This window comes from Colobus angolensis, unplaced genomic scaffold, assembly GCF_000951035.1.
Source record: "Colobus angolensis palliatus isolate OR3802 unplaced genomic scaffold, Cang.pa_1.0 Scaffold177, whole genome shotgun sequence".
Lineage (NCBI taxonomy): Eukaryota > Metazoa > Chordata > Mammalia > Primates > Cercopithecidae > Colobus > Colobus angolensis.
The window spans coordinates 351,414-368,505 of record NW_012114899.1 but is presented as its reverse complement, the minus strand read 5'-3'; the positions used below and the strand labels follow the sequence as shown (position 1 = coordinate 368,505).

General features: G+C 35.6%; 1 protein-coding gene across 1 annotated transcript in view; it reads left to right on the top strand.

Annotated features, from left to right (window-relative positions):
* The window catches only part of PTEN (phosphatase and tensin homolog), a 104,322-nt gene that overhangs the window by 17,776 nt on the left and 69,454 nt on the right, over positions 1-17,092 (top strand). Inside the window, exon 2 of the mRNA XM_011938741.1 lies at positions 12,795-12,879. Within this exon, the coding sequence (XP_011794131.1) occupies positions 12,795-12,879 (85 nt within the window). The remainder of the gene's footprint in view (positions 1-12,794; positions 12,880-17,092) is intronic.

The window sequence follows — 17,092 nt, the reverse complement described above, 5'->3', positions numbered from 1 at the left end:
CTCTGATGGCCAGTGATGATGAGCATTTTTTCATGTGTCTGTTGGCTGCATAAATGTCTTCTTTTGGGAAGTATCTGTTCATATCCTTTGCCCACTTTTTGATGGGGTTGATTTTTTCTTGTAAATTTGTTTAAGTTCTTTGTAGATTCTGGATATTAGCCCTTTGTTAGATGGGTAGATTGCAAAAATTTTCTCCCATTCTGTAGTTTGCCTGTTCACTCTGATGGTAGTTTCTTTTGCTGTGCAGAGAAGCTCTTTAGGACAAATTGTTCTTTAATAATGAACAGTTGACACTTTTTCAACTGGAAAATTCAAGGAACTGCTCTTTCTGCTTTCTGCTCAATATGAATCTTCAATTTAGAAATGAGAGCCCATCATTAACAATTCAACATAGCTTATTAGAAAAAAAAACCTAGTAAGAAATGTAAAATCTTTGATTAAATGAGAAAGTAATAGAAGTTCATGAGATTTGTATTTAAAGCATACTTTCATTAGAAAAGTTGATAATAATGGATTTAACTGTGACATAATTGGAAAATACTTGTTTAAACTTAAAATTTTGAAAAGAAATGTAAATGTGATGTAACTTTTGAATCAGTGGCTGAGTTTCTTTTTTGCTCATAAGAACCCTGTGTGTTGTTTGAAAGCACTGATGGAAATCAGGGAAAAAGCTCCAGAATTTCCTAGGAAATTAAATGACAAAGTCCTGGTATCTGCTAACTTGCCTTCCATTCCTGTTATCTTCTCTTCTTAATCTGATTTCATTAATTCTTTCACCCTGGCTACTGGTTTAAGTCAGTGTTTTATGAGTCAGGCAGCTTCAGATTTTGTGTTTGAAGCTTTTTGTTCATTACCTCTAAAGCTGTATCATCACTTTGTATTTTATCATTCATATTTCATGTATATATTATAGCTTCATATTGTTACTGCAATTTTTAGTTAGCTATAATTTAAAAAATATCTGTGATCTGTGGAAATAATTACTCTTAAAATAGTTATGGCAGAAAAGTAGTTATTGGTTTGTAACACTGCATTTTACTATATAAGTTGTTGAAGGATAAGCATACCTATATATTAAGCACTACAAAGAAACTTTTTACAATAGCTTTTAGCAAACCATAGTTAAAATAAGATTTAGTGTACATATCAAGAATATATTCTTAATGAAATAAGATTTAGGGAGCTATTTTTAGTTACTATATCCTACTTGAAAATTGTAGTTAAATTTCTAGCATATACCCCATTAATTTAGATGCAAATGCAGATTTGAGATAAGGTAGATACATTATTTAGATGTCAACTCAGAAGTTGTTCAAGAAAAGGTATTTTGTTATTTAGATGTTACTTGGAACATATTTCTAGTGTTTCAAGTCATGATTGGATGCCTAGAACAGGAAATAAAAATTTACTTAGCTGGTAAGGATAGCCACATTATTTCAAATATAGTTTAGCTATATTATAGATTAAATTGATTTCTGTGGACAGACTTTAGAACTTAATTACATTTTTTTCTTTGGGAAGATATTTGTTCTTTGGTGAGAAAGGATTCTTGTAACACCTAAGTCAGGACTGTCCGAACATGGCATATGCAGTTTACCAATCAAAACAAACTACTCACTTAAAATCTGTGTAGTTTGTTTTATTTAAATTATACCTCAATTAAAACACATTTAGCATGTTTACACACAAGTGGGAGGAAACCGTCTACTATATCTGAGATCTCTTGGAGCTGTGGTAACCATCCAACTTAGGCAAAATAGCTAGTACCATGTATGCATTTCTATATGTACAGAAATATACTGTATATTGTATATACAGTAATCACTGATAGAAAAATAATTTTTTAATAATTCGGGAAATATTTTATCGCCAGTATATATTGAGTGCTTCTTATGTGCTTTATATACATTGGACTCATTTAATCAACACAACAACCCTATGTAGTTCATACTAGAATTATTCCCATTTAAAGATGAGGAAAGTGATGTTTAGAGAGGCTAAGTAACTTGCCCATGGCCAAAGTATTAGAACTGGGATTTGAACACGGGTAGCCTGATTCGTAAGTAAATGACCACTAACATTAAAAAGACATAAACATAGAGGTGTTTGTTGCAATGTTTGTCATAATACCTAAAAATTTTGAACTAGTTAAATGTCCAACAGTAGTAAAATGGTTCATTAACCCATGGTACACCCATCAATATAATATATTGTCATTTAAAATTGTTTTTCCAAGTTTTGTATTGGGAAAATATAATAAACTTTTGAAAAATGTAATAGGATATACTGTATTTATAATACAGTTATCACTATGTAACCGACATTTTTATTTCCATCAAAAATTAGTTATAAAGAAATATAAATCTAAGAAGTGTAAAAGATACTACAATCGAATACTAGATTTGTGTTAATATCTTTTATATTTATCTCTTGCATTTCCTATATTGGCCCTGTTTACTTTTAAAATAGTAAAAATCATATGCTCTATTTTAAACCTAAATGTTAGTTTATTAACCCAGGAATAATAGCTAACTATACATTCATATTTGATAAAATAAAAAGATGACACTCATCATAAGGGATACATATGTATGCTTGCATATGACATTTTGTAAATCACATGAGTAATTTGTAATCATCATAGAAATATTAGAAATTACAAATAAGCAAAACACACACACACACACACACACACACAGAAAATTTAGTGTTCCCAAATCTAAAACTCAGACATACTATTTTTTTCTTTTGGGATTGTATATTAGATATGTTCTTAAGTTACAATAATATAAATACTTAAAAGGCAAATTGATACATTAAGGATTTCAAAGAGTAAAACTTTTTGTTAAGCTTTGATGTTCTTTAGAAAGATTAGGTTATTCCACAAGCCACTGTCATTGAAAGAAAAGTAGTTACAGTGGGGTCTTATGGGATAAGGCATTACCATTTGTTCAGTTGAGAGACAGCTATCACTATGTTTTAAGCATTGTTCATGTATTAGCTCATTTAATCCTCATAGCAACCTTATATGATAGGTACCTTTACTAGCCCCATTCTACTTAGGAAGCAGGCACAGAAAGAGTATGTATTTTGCCTAAGGTGACACAATAAGTGAAGCTGGAGTTCAAGTCCCAGCAAGTTGGTTCTAGACTGTATGTTATTAACCATTATGCCATACTGCCTGCAAGTAGATCTCTAGATGTCAGAAATACTCATCTTCCTCTGGTTACCTGGTTGTTGTGAATCTTTATGCTTAATACTTACATCATTATATGTAAATTTCATTTTAAACACTCAACTTATTCAGAAGAATATCAGCTAAGTGTAGGTTAAGGCTGTTTTCTATCAGAAATCATTATATATATATGTATTCCTCAGTTCTTATGTTGTTTAGTTTTTCTAAAAGTGTGTCAAATTTTATAACACATGGAGAAGTATAAATGTATATTAGAAAGATTTTGTTTATTTGTGTAATTTGTGGCATAAGAAATATTTGCCTCAAGATTCGGTGCTTGTTTAGGTAGTTGCTGGATCCCTTTTGGGAATGTCAGTAGATATTCATACTGTCTTTTGGAATTTTTTCAGTTTTAACATTTTATTAGTAAATGTAATTACAGGTTAGTAAATCACTTTTATTTGAACCTGTTTCCTTTGAAAGTTTTATATTTTTATTTGGAAATAGAAAAACCTTAACCTCCTCTTGTCGGGCAGTATGGTGTAAAACGCTTGGGGTTTGGAGCTTCGTATATAATCTGGGTTCAAATTATAACTTACTACTTACTAACTTGGGCAAATTACTCAGTCTTTTTGACTCTCAATTTCTTTGTGAAATGTAATACTATTTAGGATTGTTAGGATTAAATAAGAATATATTTGGCATACTGTCTGGCACATGATACTTAACAGGTACTAGTTGTCTACATCTTTCTAACTTATGGATGCCAATGTCTTGGGTAAAATCTCAAACTTTATGAGTAAAGAAGGTGAGAATTTGAAGAAAATGAAACCTTAAAAAGATTGAATTCCTAGACTCCATTTAAAGGAATAAATAGATCATGAACAAGACTTGCTCTGCAAAGGCTTCCATGTTGATCCTGGTCTTTGACTCCTTATCTGTCTGATTAAATTGAATTTGCTGCCGTGGCATCCTTAAAGCTGGACCTTACCTTGTCAGTCCTGCCTTCTCCATGTTGCTTTGTGTGTAAGCTTCACTGGACTGCTTGCTTTTTGCTGAATATTTTATGTATTTCCAGATGTCTACTTTAGCCTTTGCTTGGAATGTTCTAACTGCTCTTGTTTCTTCCTCTGTTTACTGGTTTCTGACTTAACTCTTGAGGATTATCTAATATATTACCTACTTGGTGAAGCTTTATCTGTGTCCCCACAGAATTAATCCTTCCCTCTTTAACTCTTAAGCTATCTTATTTTTTATATAATTGGGCCTTTGGCACTATTATAGGTCTGTGTGTCTGTCTTCCCTAATAGAATAGGAAAGCCTTGAGGACAGTAGTCTTTGCTTACTTTGCCTTATATTCTCAGTGCCCCTTGTACAAAACGTTCAATATATGTTTGAATGATTATGTGAATGAAGGAGGGGCCAGCTGAGTTTACTTTAATGATTATGTAACACCCATTTATATATATTTATAGACTTGTCTGAAATGAGTTAAATCCTTTGCAACCTTTGCTACTATGCTTTGAATGTCTCTTACAAAACTCATGTTGAAATTTAATTGCCATTGTGATGGTGTTAAGAAATGGGACCTTTGAGAGGTGATTAGGTAATGGGATCTCTATCCTTATGAATGGATTAATGCTGTTTGCATGGTAGTGAATGAGTTATCTTGGGAGTTTGGCCTCTGTCTCACGTGCTTCCTTACCTTCTGCCATGTGGTAACTCAACACAAAGATCCCTGCCAGATGCTGATGCCATGCTCTTGGACTTCCCAATCTCCAGAACCGTGAGCCAAATACATTTCTGTTCATTCTAAACTACCTGTTGTGTGGTATTCTAGTAATGCAACATAAAACTTAACTAAGAAAACTGGTAGCAAGAGTGTGATTGTTGCCATAACAAATACCTGAAAATGTACAAATGGCTTGGGTTCTGGGTAGAGAAGGATGGAAGAGTTTGGATAAACAGGCTAGAAAAAGCCTGTATTGCTTGCTGTGAATAGAGCATTAAGGACAATTCTGATGAGGATTCAGAAGAAGAGAGCTATAGGGAAAGTCTGGAACTTCTTAGAGACTATTTAAGTTGTAATGATCAAATGTTGGTAGAACTGTAAATGGTAAAGGTCATTCTGATGTGATCTCAGAAGTGAAGAACAAGATACTGGAAACTGGAGTAAAGGCCATCCTTGTTAAATAGTTGCAAAGTACTTGGTGAAATTATGTTCATGTCCTAGGACTTTACGGAATGCAGAATTTAAGAGTGATGAACTAGGTTATGCTGCAGAAGAAATAACTAAGCAGTAGAGCATTCAGGCTACTGAATGGCTACTTTTAACCACTTAAACTAAGCTGGGTGAAGGGAATGACTTGAAGACAGAATTTATAATTAAAAGAGGGACAGAATGGAAATACTTGGAAAAATTGCAGCCTGGCCATAGTAAAGAATGTAAAAGATATGTTTAGGAGAGCAAACTAAGGGTGTGGCCCAGGAACCATTTGCTAAAGAAATTAATATGCCTAGAAGAGAGCCAGGTGCTATTTCTCAAGACAGTGGAAAAAGACCCCAAAGACATTTTGGAGATCTTTGAGGCTGCCTGCCCCATCACAGGCCCAGAGCTCTAGGAGGGCAGAATGGTTTGTGGCTCAGGTGGTCCTTCACAAGCTTGCTGCCCAGGACTACCTCAGCTCCCCATATTTCAGCCCAGTGGGCCTTGACTGTCCTAGGTCTGGTTCAGAGGGGCCCAGGTGTGGCTTAGGCTACTGCTGATGGTAAACCTTGGCAGCGTCTGGTAAATGCTGGTAAACCTTGGCAGCGTCTATATGTTGCTAATTCTGCAGGCTCACAGGATGAAAGAGCTGTAGGAGACATGGCTACCACCACCAGGACTTCAGAGGATGATGGGGATAGTCTGGGAGAGACTTGTCACAGACTCCGAGCCTCTACAGAGTGGAAATGTGGGATTGGAGTCAGTACAAAGAGTACCTGCTAGGGCATTGCATAATGGAGCCTTGGCAGCAGGCCACCACCGAGGCTTCAGAACTGTAGAGCTACTGGTATGCAGTGCGAGCCTGGGAGAACTTGAAGCTTGAGACTCTAACCTGTGAAAGCTGCATGGGCTCAATCCAGCAAAGCCATGGAGGTGGGGCTTCCCAGGGTCTGTTGGGATGAAACGAATGTATTTTGTAGGTGAAAAGGACATGAGTTTTGGGACCCAGGGGCAGAATGCTATGCTTTGGATGTTTCCTTCAAAACTCATGTTGAAACTTCATTGCCATGTGGCATTATAAAGAGGTGGAACCTTTCAGAAGTAGTTAGGTCATAAGGGCTTTGCCTTCATTAATGGATTAATGCCATTATTGCAGGTGTGGGTTAGTTATCTCTGGAGTTTGGCCCCCTTTTTCTCTATCATGTGCTCATGCCCTCTTTTGCCATGTGATGCCTTCTACCATGTTATGATGCATCCAGAAGACCCTCACCAGATGCAGCCCCTTGATCTTAGACTTCTCAGCTTCTAGAACTGTGAGTGAGATAAACTTCTTTTCTTTATGAATTACCCCGTCTGTGGTATTGTATAGCAGCAAAAAATAGACATCAGTCTGAAGTTCTCCCAGGCTGGCGATAAATGCTAATTATTAATAAAATAATAAATACTAATTACTAATTAGTATTTATAGTGCAAGGATAAATTCAAGTTTAGCCCTCGTTAGAATGACCACATTTCAAGGGAGGGGCTTTGTACTTCTGTGCATTTCTATAACGATAAAAATCTTAATAATATTCTCACTGAAATTAATGGTTTGGGTTAGGTAAGGTTGTTAGTGCTAATAATTGTTTCTTTTAATAAAATATTCTTAGTTGTATTAAAAAAACATAGATGATTTGAATTTATATTTTTTTGACCAAAATATATTTGTAATTTTGAATAGGAATTCCAGAGTACTGGTAGCTGTAACCACTTGGGGTTTCCTGCTGCTGCTTCTGGTGCCTTATTTTTTCTGATGTCTTCCATTTTCTTACATTTGTCTTCTAAGGTGGAGTTGAGATTATTCAATTAAGATTATTTCACGGTAGGGCGTGGTGGCTCACACCTGTAATCCCAGCACTTTGGGAGGCCGAGGCGGGCGGATCATGAGGTCAGGAGATCAAGACCATCCCGGCTAACATGGTGAAACCCCGTCTCTACTAAAAATACAAATAATTAGCTGGGCGTGGTGGTGGGCACTTGTAGTCCCAGCTACTCGGGAGGCTGAGGCAGGAGAATGGCGTGAAACCAGGAGGCGGAGTTTGCAGTGAGCCGAGATCACGCCACTGCACTCCTGCCTGGGGGATGGAGGGAGACTCCATCTCAAAAAAAAAAAAAAAAAAGATTATTTCACTTTAGGCCTCTGCTGTCTTCTGCTTTCTTTTTTTTTTTTTTTAGTGAATGGATATAATATCCCAATACATTTTGATAATTGAACAACAGCTATATTTTTAAGTGGGGCTGCTTTCTTCTTATTTTTAAAATTCCTTTTCCTTAATTTTTAAAAAAACTGTCGGAGATTGGCTAAGAGTTGGGACAGCTTTCTTATGTGAGAATAGTAGATGACAGCAAATATTTGTGATGTTAAAATGATAATCCTAATAGTTTTCTTTTAGAATCTTTATAATAAAAATGCTTTGAGGCTGAGGGTGAATTTATATGTTCCTAAAGAGACAAAAAATGTTCTTGGGACATAGTAAATGTTATTTAAATCTTACATGTTTTTATTAGTATAATTTTTGGGTAGAAATTTGGCATTAAAAAATGCATACAGAGCTTTTTCTAAGTCATACAGGGCAAGACAGCATTTTGTCATGGCAATTAGTAAATAGACTCAGATAATTATACAACATCTAATTTTAAAAATTTGTTACAGAAACAGTACCAGGTACATTGTGGCAAAAACAGAAAATACAAAACAAGCAAATATGAGAAAAAATATACATGCCACCACCTACATACTACTTTCAGTACTTTATAATCTTTTGTCTATATATGTCTATCTGGATATATATATGTATTCTTTTATCCAAATGGTATTACATTGTACATTCTGTTTTGAAACCTGCCTTTTTTAGTCATTTACATCTACTTTTCCATTTCAGTAACTTTTCATCTTATATAATGCCCGGATCACATTAAAATTTTTCCAATTAGCTCAAAAATGTCCTTTATGGCTGGTTTGGCTAAAACAGTATCCAGGCCAGCATTGCACCTATGAAATTGACTGATAGGAACCTTATATCTTTAAAAATTAAGGGCAGCAACCCATCCTCCCGCTTCCCCCACCTCTCACCCACCCCCCACCTTTTTTTTTTTTCTTAAAGATACTGGCTTGTTGAAGGAGAGAATGGGTCATGTCCTACCAATTTTCTGAATTTGTCCAGTTTGCTGTCTCATAGTGTCATTTAGCTTGTTTTATCCTATGTATTTCCTATAAATTAAAATTTATGTCTGAATCCTTAGTGGATTTGAGTTGAAGATCCTTAACTATCAAAGATGATACTGTGCCTTTGTATTGCATATCAGAAGTTACGTGATCTTTACTTGATTCATGATGAGGAGCTGACCACTGAAATTGGACCACGACAGTCTTTTCTGCCCATTGTTCAATTATATTTATCTCTTTACATTAGAAAGTATTTTGGGTAGTAGTATTTTGGCGCTGTAGGAAAGTTGATTTTCTCATCAACCACTCACCTATTGGTTTAACACCATTTGTTGATCTTTGAGTGTATCAGTAATTTCATTAGGGTTTGCAAAATAAGACTTTAAATTCTATTCTTTTACATTATTAATTGATGTTTTTTGGTAAGATAGAACTTGTGAAATGGGACTATTTAGTTGTCTTTAAATACAATCTTTATAGGAAAGACAAAATAAATACTTAAATCTCTCTCTTTACCATTTTCCAAAGTGAAGAACTATTCCATTAACCACCTCAAAAGGTGATAAATGAAAAGGGTGTTTTTAGTTGTTTTAACTGTTTTTTTTTGAGATAGGGTCTTACTCTGTTGCCCAGGCTGGAGTGCAGTGGTGCAATCATGGTACACCAAAGCCTCAATCTCCCTGGGCTCAGGTGATTCTCCCATCTCAGCCTGGGACTAAAGGTGTACACCACCACAGCCAGCCAATTTTTTTTTGTTTTTTGTGTTTTTTTTTGTAGAAGTGGGGTTTTGCCATATTGCCCAGGCTAGTCTCAAACTCCTGGGCTGAAGGAATCCACCCACCTCAGCCTCCCAAAGTGCTAGCTCGGGTTATCGACGTGACCCACAATATCTGGCCTTAACTTTTTTCTTTTGAGTGTCTTTATAGACTCAAGGACTTTTATTTAATTCAGAGTGTTTTAATATACTACCATTTAAATGTTTTCTTTGATGCTCAGATTGTCACAGCTAGTCATTTGGACCTTTATACCACCTCCTATGTCCATTTGATATAGGCCGTTAATCTCTATAAGCCTTCCTTGTTCTCTTGGAATGAAGAGGTATCCCAGACTCACCTGTACCTTCCCTACTCCAGAGCTGGCATTAACTCTTTTTCCAAGGAGTTTGGTACCTTTTAGTTTATTATAATATTAGAGATGAAAATCTGTGTTCTAGGAATGTTTATTACTGCTATAGTGATGTTGCTTTTAGGCCATTTCAGAGAAAAAACCTAGAAAACAGATTTTTACAGACATGAATTCATACTGATATTTTTAGTTTTTTATGTGATTTCTTGATTTTACAATATTATCTCTGTTTTCTTACACTTGTAATTATGAACCTTAAAGTCATTAGCATAACTTCTTTGCTTATTTCTACAATATAAAGAAAATAGTCCTGCTGCGGTGGCTCACGCTGTAATCCCAGCACTTTGGGAGGTTGAGGCAGGTGGATTGTTTGAGCTCTGGAGTTCAAGACCAACCTGGGCAGCACGATGAAACCTTGTCTTTGCAAAACATTAGCTGGGCATGGTGGCATGTGGTTGTATTCCCAGCTACTCAGGAGGCTGAGATGGGAGGATCACCTGAGCCCAGGAGGTCAAGGCTCTAGTGAGCCATGATCATGCCACCACACTCTAGCCTGGGTGACAAAGGGAGACCCTGTTTCAGGGGAAGAAAAAAAAAAAAAAGATAGTTTGAGGAGGCTTTATGTAGTGGCTCATGCATGTAATCCTGGCACTTTGGGAAGTCGAGGTGGGAGGATGGCTTGAGCCCAGGAGTTTGAGACCAGCCTGTGCCACATCATGAGACCTGGACTCTAAAAAAAAAAAAAAAAAAGAAAGAAAGAAAAGGAAATAGTTTGAGGATATCAATAATGATATTACTGGAATCGGTAAAACTACCAAAAGAAATGTGAAGTTTCTTCCTAGTTTTTATTTTGTTTAGAATAGTTCCTATCAAGAAGTGTAATAAAAGTGCAGTGTCCAAATAGCCCTTGTAACAAAACCTTTCTCTTTCTCCTGGGTGCCAATTTGACATTTAATCAGTTTTGTTTCTAGCAATGTTCAATGTATGAGATTATAAGTCTTTTTTTCTTTATATCACAGGAGTCCTGCTGCTACCTGTTCTTGCTATGCTTTTCCCCTTTTCTTCCCTTTCTCTATGAAGCATCCATTTTTATTAGTTTCTCATTTATCACTCAGGCATGCGTACGTGTATTGAGGATGTTGACATTCAAGCAAATATATGTGTTAACGTTCTTTTTGCCATCCCTATACAAAAGATACACCCTATATACTCTATTGGACAGTTTTTTTTTCCTTAAAATATTCCGTAGATCTCTCCAGTTAGCACAGTTACCTTATAGATAGAGCATATAGTATACATATAACCTTTTCTTAAACTATACTATTAAAAAAATAGCTTTAAGTAACTCGATAATTATTTTTGGAATGAAAATACTACTGAAATCAACTCAATGTGAAAGCAGAAAGAAAAAGACCTAGAAAAGGGCATTGGATTAGGTCAACTTTGAATTTTATTTGGAAGATAAATGAGTCCGGAAGGAAGTGGGCAGAGATTATTGGAGTTGGTCTTAAAAGGAGGCATTAGGCAGATTATTGGCTGCGCTGGTGTGAAAGGTCTGTCAGAAAATCATGAGATTAGGTTGATGTAGCTCGAAAAATGAGAGCTGTTGTGATGAGTGGGTAAGAATCATAAAAGTGTAGAGTGTTGATGATTTTTGTAGTTTATAAATGGCTCTTGAGTGTAGAGGTTTGTTTTTATGCTGGCTATAGTCTGTAACATAATTGACTATAATGGGCATGCTAAATATCCATGACAGTTGACCCTTGAACGACATAAAGGGTATAGGCACCTGCCCCTGTGCAGTTGAAACTTCACTTGTAACTTTTGGCCCTCCCAAAACTTACTATTAATATTTAGCCTATAGTTGACTGGAAATTTTACTGATAACATAATGTTCATTAATACATATTTTATATATGTGTTAGCATATTTGTATAATAAGCTACAGAAAAAATATTAAAATCATAAAGAAGAGAAAATATACTTACTGTTCATTAAGTGGAAGTGGATCATCATAAGGGTCTTCATTCTCACTGCCTTCACTTTGAGTAGGCCGAGGAGTAGGAGAGAGTGGAAAGGTCAGACTTGCTGTCTCATGGGTGGCAGAGGTAGAAGAAGGTCCACGTACAAGTGGTCCCACACAGCTGAAACCGGTTTTATTCATTGGCCAACTGTAGTTTGATTGAAAGTAAGAATAATAGGCTGGGCACGGTGGCTCAAGCCTGTAATCCCAGCACTTTGGGAGGCCGAGACGGGTGGATCACGAGGTCAGGAGATCGAGACCATCCTGGCTAACACGGTGAAACCCCGTCTCTACTAAAAATACAAAAAGCTAGCCGGGTGAGGTGGCGGGCGCCTGTAGTCCCAGCTACTCGGGAGGCTGAGGCAGGAGAATGGCGTAAACCCGGGAGGCGGAGCTTGCAGTGAGCTGAGATCCGGCCACTGCACTCCAGCCTGGGAGACAGAGCTAGACTCCGTCTCAAAAAAAAAAAAAAGAAAGTAAGAATAATAAATAAAGTTTCTACTTCAGTATTATCAAGTCATAGATAGCAAGGGCTGGAAGAAACCTTAGTAGTAATCTCTTTGAGTCTAATTATGTAGAATATGAAATTGCGGTCTAGAAAGGTTAAGTGACTTGTCCAAATTACACAACTAGTTAGAGACATAACCAGCTCTTAATTCTGACTTTCAGATTTTCACTGTGTCTTCTTTTTTCTACAACATGTTGCCTTAATTTTTAGCCATGAAAAATTAGAAGTTGAACTCTTGTCTTTTCAGGCAGGTGCAGATTTTGGGGTTTTGTTTTGATTTTTGGTTTTTGACCTAAAGTACTTTAGTTCTGTGATTTATAAAGCACTAGTTTTCTGTTTTTCTCATATACCTGAATACTGTAAATATGGAAGTTACCTTTTATCTTTACCAGTATTACACATAAATGGTTATACATAAATACATTGACCACCTTTTATTACTCCAACTATGGTGAGGAAAGCTTTCTTTTCATAACTAATGTTTTAAAATGTATACTTTTAGTTTGATTGCTGCATATTTCAGATATTTCTTTCCTTAACTAAAGTACTCAGATATTTATCCAAACATTATTGCTATGGGATTTCCTGCAGAAAGACTTGAAGGCGTATACAGGAACAATATTGATGATGTAGTAAGGTAAGAATGCTTTGATTTTCTATTTCAAATATTGATGTTTATATTCACGTTGTATTTTCATTTAGAAAAGATTTCTAAACCACAGAAAAAGATACTTTGTGATGTAAACTTTGTTACTGTAGTGCTCTATAATCATTTTTTGGCTTACTGTACCTAATGGACTTCAGTGGGATACCGTTTATTTGATAAGAACTGACTTTATACATAATCAGGTACTTAGGTGATGTCATTTCCTGGACTCCATAAAATGCCTGTCACCAGGTTTAATGCCTGAATTCCATTACAGTGTGATTGTTGTCTTATTTCATAATTGGGGATTAGGCTTAAAATCCTAGAGTGGATTTATTCAGTTAAATTTATTCACATTAAGATGTAGATGACTAATACTGATTTTTATGTAAACCAAATTTTAAGATACCACTGTGCATAAGTATACCAAGTACCTGAAGAAGTATTTGGTTGTTACAAGAGATATAGAAAGGAATCGCTGGGTGTACCAAGGCTAATCGGTTTTATAATTTTGCATAATTTTCTAAGTGTAATTATCATTTAGTTTAGAACAATTCTCAAGACCCACCTAAATACTACTTTTAAAATATACAGTCTTAAGAATTTGTGGCATATTTTATGAAAGGAGGAATTCATGTCTGATGTACAGATAGTCTTAACATAGTGTTTAATTTCAGAGCGAAGATATATATGTATGAATAAATTCACTGTAAATTGTCAGTAGGAACCTTGAGAATTTGTGGCGTAATTTATGAAAGAAGGAATTCACGTCTGATGTGCAAATATTCTTAACATATTTTTTCATTTCAGAGCAAAAACGTGTATTAATACATCAACTGTAAATTGTCAGTAGGAAACTTAATGGCTTTAAAAGTTAAAATTTCAAGCCAGACATTGTGATGTGCTCCTCAGGTCCCAGCTACTTGGGAGGCTGAGGTGGGAGGATCACTTGGCTTGAACCCCCAGGTAGAGGGTAGAGGCCAGTCTGGTTAACACAGTGATAACTCATCTCTTGAAAAAAAAAGTTGAAATTCTGGATTATTTCCTTTACACTCTTTCATTAGTATCTTTCCTGGAGACTTTCAGTTTAAATACTTGGTGATTATGACAATTAGATGTTAAAATGGATGGGAAAGTACCTTGTAACTTATAAAGCATTATGCAGATGTAGACTCCTTTTATAATAGTTGTGTAAGTATATGAGACAACCTACATTCTTTTATGAGCTAGCTATAAGTTTTAGCAACTTGCTTTGAACCACAGTAGATTTACAATTTTTTGTAGTATTGAGTTATATTCATTTAGAATTTTGTAATATATGCAAAATCAAATTTTTGTACCTACAAAAACTACAAAAAAAATCCCCCTAGTTTTTATAGTTTCTCTCAAAATTATAGCCAGTATATAGGTATGCCAGAAAGACTGTTTAAGAAGCTGAAAATAGAGAAATGTATTTATCTTCTCATAGTTAGGCAGGGCACAGTAGAAGGATGCTTAACATTGCAAGCTGATGGGAACAGCAGGTTGATATAGCTTGTGATAAAACTTCTAAAGAAAAAGCAATGAGCCATAGAAAGAAGAAACAGATAGATACATTTTGAATTAAGGAAGATGGTGAATCTGGGAAACAAGCAGTACAGTCACCAGACATGTATTCTCTGCTATGATACAGAAGTGTTTATCAGGCCTCTTTATGGCCCGCATGATATATCCCACAAGATGACCTACTTCACATTATTTTAATTCTGTATTCAACTAAGCACTAATTCAACCCAGCCAGTTTAGTACTCATACCAAAAAAGAGTGAGCACTCTGAATAGAGGGCAGGTTTTCTGATTATAGTGAGAATATCTTTGTGGTAAATTAATCTGGTGTGCTAGTTTTTACGTTGGTCTCTTCTGAGTGTCATTAGTCACTGAGGCTGATTGATCATCTTTTAAGTTACTGATAAAGTTCCTGTACAGCTGATTATCAGACCTTAGATTGCAGTAACTTCACCAAGAAAATACTTTGCTGGGAAGCATTTTGGTCCTTCTGTTTGATTCATAACTCTTACCTTTATGCCTCTGAATGAAAAGATTCTCATATTCAGTTTGTAATTAGTAATCAAGGCTGAGGTTTATTGTATCTAGCTTCACGATATATCTAGTTTGTTTTGTCTAACTGTATGGTTTCTTCAAATCTGCTATTTCTAAAAAAAAAAGTTTTGTGTATCCAGATTAATATTTAGCCAGTGGTTCCTTAGCCAGTGGATCTTGTCACCTCATGCTATTGATAACATGTCAACATGAAGAATTATCTGCTGAATATAATAGCTTTGCTGTCCTTGTTTCCTTTTGTCTCATTCTTTTTTGAGAAAGCTTTGATAGCCTCTATTGCCCAGGCCCCTCCTCTTCTTTTATGAGAGAAAGGATGAACAGTGACCAGAAATTAAGGGTTTTCTTTTTTTCTATCAACTAAAATGGAAATAAATAATTCCTAAGTAATTTGTCTGTTAGGATTAAAGTCTCCAAGAGAATGGCTGTGCCTAGTACCTAAGTGAGTAATTTCCTTGATTGGTTTACATTATATTGAGGATATTAGTAATCAGTAGTGATTCCTTTTTTGGTTCAAAGATGATAGTGTCACAATGAAAAGTGTTTTTAAAATTTTTGTATACTTAATTTTTCTGTAACAAAAGTATTTTCAGTTGGATTTTTCTTTGCCCTCTCTATTAGAATGCTCAAAGAATATTTAAAATTATCCTTTTCTCTCTTACTGCATATTTGTTCCTGTGATTTTTTCCCAAACAGAAAATACTCTGCAGAGATTAGACTTTGTTATTGTTGTACTACATCATTGCTTTGACTAAAATAAACTTAGATTGCAAATGCTTTCAGGCTTACATTGCTCAGTTTTTTTTTTTTTTGGTAATATGAAACATTGTTTTATTCAGATACTTGATTATTCTGTAATATGCATGTTAATTTTTTTTATTATACTTTAAGTTCTAGGGTACATGTACACAACTTACAGATTTGTTACCTATGTATACATGTGCCATGTTGGTTTGCTGCATCCATTAACTCATCATTTACATTAGGTATTTCTCCCAGTGTTATCCCTCTCCCATCCCGCCACCCCACGACAGACGCCGATGTGTGATGTTTCCCGCCCTGTGTCCAAGTGCTCTCATTGTTCAGTTCCCACCTGTGAATGAGAACATGCAGTGTTTGGTTTTCTCTCCTTGCAATAGTTGGCTCAGAATGATGGTTTCCAGCTTCATCCGTGTCCCTAGAAAGGACATGAAACTCATCCGTTTTTATGGCTGCATAGTATTCCATGGTGTATATTTGCCACATTTTCTTAATCTATTCTATCATTGATGGACATTTGGGTTGGTTCCAAGTCTTTGCTATTGTGTATAGTGCCACAGTAAACATATGTGTGCATGTGTCTTTATAGTAGCATGATTTATAATCCTTTGGGTATATACCCAGTAATGGGATGGCTGGGTCAAATGGTATTTCTAGTTCTAGATCCTTGAGGAATCACCACACTGTCTTCCACAATGGTTGAACTAGTTTACACTCCCACCAACACTGTAAAAGCATTCCTGTTTCTCCACATCCTCTCCAGCACCTGTTGTTGCCTGACCTTTTAATGATCACCATTCTAACTGGCGTGAGATGGTATCTCATTGTGGTTTTGATTTGCATTTCTCTGATGGCCAGTGATGATGAGCATTTTTTCATGTGTCTGTTGGCTGCATAAATGTCTTCTTTTGAAAAGTGTCTGTTCAAATCATTTACCCACTTTTTGATGGTGTTTGATTTTTTTCTTGTAAATTTAAGTTCTTTGTAGATTCTGGATATTAGCTCTTTTGTCAACTGGGTAGATTGTAAAAATTTTCTCCCATTCTGTAGGTTGTCTGTTTTCGCTGTGATGGTAGTTTCTTTTGCTGTGCAGAAGCTCTTTAGTTTAATTAGATCCCATTTGTCAATTTTGGCTTTTGTTGCCATTGCTTTCGGTGTTTTAATCATGAAGTCCTTCCCCATGCCTATGTCCTGAATGATATTGCCTAGGTTTTCCTCTAGGGTTTTTATGATTTTAGGTCTAACATTTAAGTCTTTAATCCATCTTGAATTAATTTTTGTATAAGGTTTAAGGAAAGGATCCAGTTTCAGCTTTCCACTTATGGCTAGCCAGTTTTCCCAGCACCATT